Source organism: Glycine max, chromosome 9 (assembly GCF_000004515.6).
Source record: "Glycine max cultivar Williams 82 chromosome 9, Glycine_max_v4.0, whole genome shotgun sequence".
Lineage (NCBI taxonomy): Eukaryota > Viridiplantae > Streptophyta > Magnoliopsida > Fabales > Fabaceae > Glycine > Glycine max.
In genome coordinates, this window is record NC_038245.2 from 38,198,329 (window position 1) to 38,206,255 (window position 7,927).

A 7,927-nucleotide genomic window follows, 5' to 3' on the forward strand; every position below is an offset into this window, starting at 1 on the left:
GTACTAAAACTATTTTTAATGCACATATATTTTAAAATTTTAATAAAATGTGAAAATATAAATTAGATGATAAAAAAATATTTTTAATTAATGAAAACAAAATTTTGAAAACTTGTATATTAAAAATATCAAAATTTCAAAAAAAAATATACATGAATTAATTAAATTTTATATTTAAAATTGGAAAGGAAAATGCTCCGGACATGTAACGCTACTAAAAGTAATAGATCGAGAGTTTTAAAACCATTCTGAAGAGATCAATTTAGTACATAAAGAAAGATAGAAAGGTCTAGATCATTGAGTAAAGAATTTGAAAAGGCAATTAGAATTGATTCTGTTAATTCTAATTTTTATATTTATAGTAATATTAAGATCTATATATAATCATTATTTTAATCATATAACTATATATAAAATATATACCTAGTCAGGATCAATTTAAGCCTTCGTTGACATACACTATTTTTTTAATTTTATTTTTTGCATAAAAGAATTAGGGATGTCAAAGTAATAGGTTAATTAGCCCAGATAATTTAACAAAATATTTAGGCTAAGCCAAAATTATTAAAACAAAGAATGATTATGATCAAGTAGACCCAAAAACTTAAAAATATTTTAATGAAATTACTCTAATCAATAGCTAGTTTTAAATCTTTTTACACAAATTAATTTATATTCTAATAAGATGGGTTTTTATAAACAGAAAACACTTTGTTAATTAAATGAACTCACCTCTTAGAAATTTAGTTTGAGTGTAACTACTTTATCGTAATCTTTAACTCATAACATAAAATTTCTCTTTCATTAAAATACATTATTCAAATACTACTTTCTAGTTAATTTGAAACTTAATTTTAGGTTTAACCCTAAAATCTAACTATTAATATAAGAATTGTATTTTATTTATATACATTATTCAATAATTATCTCTAGTCAGCACGAGATATACTTCAGTTTTTCCTGATATAATCTACAGCACAAGGTCAGTATGCCCCAGTTAGGACCACCAAAAACAAATATAAGATAGAACATAAACAAAGCAGCAGACACAAGAAAGCCCCCGGCCTCAAAATGGAAAACCCCTTCCATTAGGCTCTTTAATTAAACAGACACCTTTTTTTTAGTATACTATGCTCGATATGTCCCTTAATTATTATTTATTGGTAACAAACTCATTCACACATGACCCTTCCAAGTCCTCAAAATTGAAACAAGCAATTAGCACCTAGCTACCAAAATAAGCAGGAACTAAAAATCCAGGATTGTGGACTGAGAATGCATTCAGCATGCATCACCTGTTTCTTCGAGAAAGCAGCATCCTAGGTAAGCATTTACAGTATGCTACAGATATACAGTCTTCCATATAACCTGATTAATCCAATTAAAAAGTCTGAACTATCCATCTGGATATAACATCAGCTGTAACTCCTTTAGTCAAGACACATGCAAAGAATCTTTTTTCCCTACGAATGTTAAGAAATCTGCAATTCAACAATGCAGCATTTAGCCTACAACACAACAGATAGAAAACATTAATCTATCTTTCTGTTTTTGTTTTTATTCCTTCAGTAAGCCTAACATAATTAATTAATACTTAATGATTCACTCAATTCATTTCTAGTTAACTTCATTTTTTTCCTATACTTACGATGTTCGCTTAATCAAATTAAAGGAGAAAATATCAACTTACTACCGAGGAAGAAATTGGCTTATAGACATTTGATTGTTCGAGAATGGTGTAGAAGTGTTGATTGATTGATTGGAACTTGATTCATTCGCAACTGGATTTTCATGCATTCTACCATGCAAGAAAAATGCAGGCTCTTGTGGTGTTGGCAATTCAATAGGGTGACTAGTCAGATATGAAGCAACTGTCACCATTGTAGGTCTAGCATCAGGGTCTTGTTGAACACATAATAAACCAATCTGAATGCACTTGATGACCTCAATTTCAGAATAATTTTCAGTAATATCTGGGTCCAATGTGTTCAAAGGTGTGTGATCACTCCATTGTTTCCAAACCTATATATAACAATGTCAAATAAATATCTGAAGCATTGCAATCCTTAGTGTTTGAGTCTATATATGAATATAATTAAAATAGATATATGGCATACAAACGTCGGGAAAAATGATTGACTGGAAGATTAATTGTACTCACATAGCTTAAGAGGCCATTAGTAATACGGTGTGATTCATAAGAACTGAAATTCTTTTTTCCACTTATAATCTCTAAAACCATGACACCAAAACTGAAAACATCTGACTTCTCAGAAAATTGTCCGAACATTGCATATTCTGGAGACATATAACCACTAATATAAAATAAATTAGAAAAAAAGTCATATTATCTAAAACAAACCATTTAAAAGAAGAAGAAAGGAAAGGATAATGATGGACATTTCAATCTTACTATGTTCCAACAATTACACTTGTATTTCCTTTGTCTTGATTTATTTCAACAATTCTGGCGAGACCAAAATCTGAAATTTTTGGAATCATACATTCATCTAATAGAACATTACTGGGTTTGAGATCACGATGTATAACTTTTAGTCGAGAATGTTCATGTAAATAAAGAATTCCTTGAGCAATTCCTCCTATAATATTATAGCGTTCAGACCAGCTTAACTTTTGCGGTTGAGAATCTGCAAAATTGTTTGAGATAGTAAGAATCAAGCATGCATGCTTTACAATCAGTGTATTAAATCAATTATAAATGGTCATAGAAAAACATCATTCACAATGCATGGATCTAAACATTGACTGTAAGGAGCTTAAGGTCAAGAGAGTTTCTAACCAAATAGAAAGTAATCAAGGCTCTTGTTTGGCACATATTCATAAATAAGTATTTTTTCTTCTTCCTGAAAGCAAAAACCAATTAGAGTCACTAGATTTCGGTGTTGAAGTTTGGCTATTAATAAAACTTCATTCTTGAACTCATTTGATCCTTGCTTTGAACTTTTTGATAATCTCTTTACGGCTATTTGTGAACCATCAAGAAGAATACCCTGAAATATATAAGCTATTATTTATGTGAAAATAAAGAAAATAATAAAAAATATTAAAATGTATTCACCTTATAAACTTCTCCAAATCCACCTTTGCCTATTTTATTCTGGTCTGAGAATTTATTAGTTGCTGCTATAATGGTAGCCAAATCAAATTGCAACGACTCTAAAGTAGCAATTCCACGACCAACTAGATGAAACATGATCGAAAGGTTAAAATTCCTCAAAATAAAAATTAATTGAAAGGTTAAAAATAAATATTAAACTTAATTTTTGCCTGAAGCTAACAAGGTATGGATTCAAATACAAATTGTTTTACAATACGTACAATTATCTTCGAGAATAGCTGCACGCCTCTTTCTTGCTTTTTTATGTAGAAAATAGTAAGCTGCAAAGAATAACGTCACAGAAATACTTGCCAACACAACAATCAAGATAATTATTCGCGACTTGCCTTTTCTTCTTTCTGCTCAAAACAATCAACACATATTGGAAATACTATCAGTGAAAAACATCACGACAGGTCATGATACGTTGATAACAACAGCACAAATTACTAACGTTCTCCATATTAATTAGTCATAAACATTGGTAATTTTGTTTTGTAACGATAGTAAAGATCAAACACAGGAATGAATTTAAGAGACAACAAAGTGAGGATATATAGAAGAAAAATATCAAAGTGATAAATGGGATAGTAATGTAACAAAAAAATGTAAAGAAATAGATATAGATGAGTGTAAGGTGATTATCAAAGACCCATAAAGAGAAAAGAGAAAACAAGTTAATGTGCATCAAATGGAGAGTAGTAGTCAGTATAAATGATTAATACCAAAGAACATCTATTAGTGTATCTTAATGTTAGGAATATACTCTTTCAAACATATGTTCTTTAACGAGCTTTCTTAAAAACATTTGAGTTATTCATTAAAATTTATTAAGTTATAAATTTTACTAACTTACTCCTCATTTAGTGTACTAGTCTTTCTCCTAAATTTTAATTTTTAATAAATTTTAACAATAGTAGAACGTGTATTAAAAAGGGTGTGTTAGCACTCCAAAAATATATTATTACATGAGTTGGAAAGTACCTGGTGATGATGGCGTCCCAGATTTGTCATTGTCTTTGTAGAATTGGAACAATTCAAACCTGATATTGCAGCTAGGATACAAAACTCTTCCCCCTATACTTCCCAAACGAGACCATGGAATTGATGTTCCAAGCACAATTCCCAGACAACCCTTGCAATCTTCAATAGACAAATCTTGTGTGCACTGAGCAAGAGCATAAAGGGTTTGCAAATCATTCAATTTTGTCGTCCTTTTTCCGTATTTCTCATCACTGTCCCCTGCCTGGATCGCCGCTTGATCTAACGTCTTCGCTAACTTCATCGTAAAGAAATTTTGTTCATCATCCTTGTTGGTGGTGTTTAACTCAGAAAACACAGGACCTGTTTCCACTTCATTGAAAAAATTTCTATAGGAATAGCGAAGCATGCACTGGCTGTACCAAATTATAGCCTCATGGAACGAGTCACACTTTGATGATATTTCATGCGTTGCGTTTTTGACACACTCACCACAAAGCCCTGAAGGAAGATCCTCTTGGTCTCGGCACAAGAAGAGACCAAACACTGTGTTAGCCACATCAGCCTTATAAAACTTGTTCCCGGTTGTGGCATTAGAAGCTAGGTTAAATAAGAGTTTGGTGAGGTGTGTTTGGAAAGCACTGTTGTTGGCATTGAAGGTTTTGTTTGTGCAATTATGAGAAAGATAAATAGGAAATTCTGATAAATTTGAATCCGCATGGGAAGTTTTTGTTTGAGGAATAAGCTTTGGTATAGGAGTTGCTGAAGGAACATTGTAGAAAGGGTACATTTCATACCTAACATTGCAGCTAGGAAACAGAACTCTCCCTCCTATCCTTCCTTCACAACACCCTTGAATTTGCCTTATCGCATCATCAAGACATGTTCTACAATCATGTGGTGAAAGATTCGGTGTGCACTGAGCTAAACAATAAAGGGTTTGAGTCTGAGATATTCCTAACACGTTTTTTGCTTCCTTTGTTGCGAACTTATTGTTACCAATACTTGATTGGGATGATGCTTCATCTGCAGTTTGGTTTAATGTCAAAAACACTAAACGCATGAAGCTTTCTGGGTTTGAGACATTACCACTGTTCTTCATGGGATTACTAGGTGTTGTGGCCACACTGGAGAAAATAAAAGACGTGGAATACCAAACCATGCACTCCTCGTACCATATGACTGCTTGTTTGGATAAGGAGCATTCTGATGATAGTTGTTGGGTTGCATTCCGGACGCATAGTTGGCAGAGGTGAGAGGACACGTCAGCCCTACACATGAAAAGTCCATAGATAGAGTCAGAGGGGTTTTCGCCATTGATTGTGGCGTTGTAAAATGGGGTGTTGCCGGTGGCGTTGGATGATAGGGAAGAAAGGAGGTTCTTGAGGTTAAATTGGAAGGAGGTGTTGGGGCTGGTTTTGTCGCTGGAACAATCTTTGTATAGATAGAAAGGGTCGTTTTGTGCCTCAGTTGTTGCAAAACTGAGAAGGGTGAGATTAGTTATGAGGAGGAGAGTCTTACTGGAAGGCATGATTGTGTTACTTTTTGGGAGCTCTACCATGGATGGATAATTGCATATGGATGAATGGATATCATTGTGCTGCAGTTTGTGGTTTGCAATAAATTGAATATTAATTCTTCAATATGGCAGACTTCTAGATGTAGAAAAGTCAAGAAACAATACTTGACTATAAAGATTAGACTCGTGATATATAAACGTGATGGATGTAATTATTTTATAAACATATATATTTTTAAGGAAAAAGTGGGGTGGAAAAAGCATCACAATAAAGGTTATATAATATATAAATATCTACATACTTAATTGACATGACACGCTTTATGTTCTTTATCACTTTCTTCTTATTCCATTATATGATTTATGATATTTATACTTCTTTTTCTTAATTTCATCTCTGCCTCGCTTAATTTCATCTTCTCTCTCTAAGTGTCTGCTGATGGCACATAAGTGTCCATATATAATTTTTTTCTAAGGGTTGAACAAGCTTAATTAGCATGGGACGCAAACCGATGTATTAAGACCAAAAGTCTCGTCAAAATGGTCCGCTCGTGCTTACTGGGGTACCCCCGCAACTTGAGAAGTGGGTCATTTGACGATGAGTTCGTTGATTTGATTATTGAAGGGATTAGTCAGATTTAATATTATATTCCAGTATATATACATAGATTGTTCTCATATACTCTCTAGTTGAACCGTAAACATGAGATACTGAAATTATTTTGACAAAGCTAACATTTAAAGAAAAACCTAAATTTTAACGTAGAGTAGTACATGATTTGAGACTAATTAATTAAGATGGCTGGGATCTTATAGAACCAAAAACAAAGCTAGAAAGGCTGAGCCGAACGGGCGGATATATAAGAATCATATGATGCACTTCAATTCTTTCATCATTGCCCTTATTCTCCTCCAATTAAGGATTTTCCCTGTAGTAAAAATAGCTAATGCAAAATTTAACATGTGACGGAAGACGGGGGGTTGATTGCCATGTATGCATTGACATATCATGTATTAAAACTTGAAAGTAATTTAACTTGGCAAGTGCAAGAAAAAACCATTAATTTCTCTAAACAAATTAAAACTTTGTTAGTTTACAGTATCCGAAAATACTATTCAATTAAAATAAATTGTCTTCCCAGCAGATTTAAAAACGGGTCTTATATTTGTCTCTTGATCAATACTCGTATAGAAAGAGGATGGGAAAACGTCTCTCAAATATTGTCTTTTTCATTATAGAAATAGATTTTTAAACTTGATAAAATTTAGATAAAGAATTATTACAATTAGTATATATAAAACTAATTTAGAAAACATTTTTTAAAACAAAAAAAGTGTAAAGTAAAACAAACAAACCTTAAATTATTGGTTCCCATTTTTCTGAGCTAGTTCAACATTTTGATTTAGTAGAAAACCTTGGTCTATCTTGGAAACAATGAGCACTGTGGAATATTTGCCGCTTTCTCATTGGATATTGAACAGCTAATCAACTCCGGTCCCCCTAAAGAATGAGCTAGACTCCCTTTATCAATTCGGTGTATATATCAATACGAGGGAACTTTCTTCGTGCATGCGTTGGGAAACAGCTGATTTGAATCCACACAAATCAACTAATTTGAAGCTGATGTGTAGAATTGCTAACTTTCATGAAAGCATTTATTAAGTAAAATTATGAAGGTTTAATTATGTATTTAATTTTTATAGTTTTGAAACTTATTATTTTTAGTTTTTATAGTTAATAAGTGATTTTTTTTAATTCTTGAAATTTACATATTAACTTCTAAAATGTCTCTGTCATTCAAAAAATTTAACCAATGAAATTAAAATTTTAACGATAAAGATCTTTTAGGAATTAAAATATAAAAGGGACTAAAAAGACACTTATTTAATTTCAGAGATTAAAACATTCACTTATTAACTATAGGAATTAAATGAATTATTAAACTAATTATAAATTTAAAATAAGTTTATTGATATTAATCAAATTTTATTATTTTTTAAATTTTGATGAATTAAATAATTTTATATATAAAAACAAAGTATTTGGTGGGGGTAATGATTGCATAATATTTGCATATTGTAGTATGCTAAATATGGTGTAACCATTAAAGGGGTTGATGGATTTAAGGAACTTTTGATATGTAATATTTAGTGGTATCTCTTAGAGCATCTCTAATTCAAGTTTCTCATATGAATTTTTTAATCATCTTTTTGTGGTTCCCGCGTCACTTTTTGTGGTCCCCGCAATGTCATGTCACTCATAAGAAACTCATATAGAATTTTACTCTAATGCAAGAAATCGTAAGAAA

General features: G+C 31.6%; 1 protein-coding gene across 6 annotated transcripts; it reads right to left on the reverse strand.

Moving 5' to 3' along the window:
• Window positions 1-836: 836 nt before the first annotated feature.
• Window positions 837-5,780, reverse strand: CRK13 (cysteine-rich receptor-like protein kinase). 6 transcript variants are annotated; one of them, XM_006587313.4, is made up of 8 exons: window positions 4,103-5,780; window positions 3,340-3,477; window positions 3,080-3,201; window positions 2,801-3,011; window positions 2,414-2,648; window positions 2,162-2,315; window positions 1,691-2,022; window positions 837-1,508 (listed from the first exon to the last, which is right to left on the reverse strand). In XM_006587313.4, coding segments are annotated over exons 1-8 (2,751 nt in total). In that variant the 5' UTR covers window positions 5,661-5,780; the 3' UTR covers window positions 837-1,507. The 6 variants fall into 6 exon arrangements, with proteins under 6 accessions (XP_006587376.1, XP_014617671.1, XP_040860881.1 ...); XM_014762185.3 differs by having other exon boundaries at window positions 837-1,481; window positions 1,694-2,022; window positions 2,801-2,864; window positions 4,103-5,759; XM_041004947.1 differs by having other exon boundaries at window positions 837-1,481; window positions 2,801-2,864; window positions 4,103-5,759.
• Between the last annotated feature and the right edge of the window lie 2,147 nt (window positions 5,781-7,927).

Coding starts and splice junctions, on each gene's coding strand:
- CRK13 (XM_006587312.4), bottom strand. CDS start 5,660: ATGGTAGAGCTCCCAAAAAGTAACACAATCATGCCTTCCAGTAAGACT. Junction 3,012..3,079: donor GATTTGGAGAAGTTTATAAG/GTGAATACATTT, acceptor TATATATTTCAG/GGTATTCTTCTTGATGGTTC. Junction 1,482..1,693: donor ATAAGCCAATTTCTTCCTCG/GTAGTAAGTTGA, acceptor GTTGAATTGCAG/ATTTCTTAACATTCGTAGGG.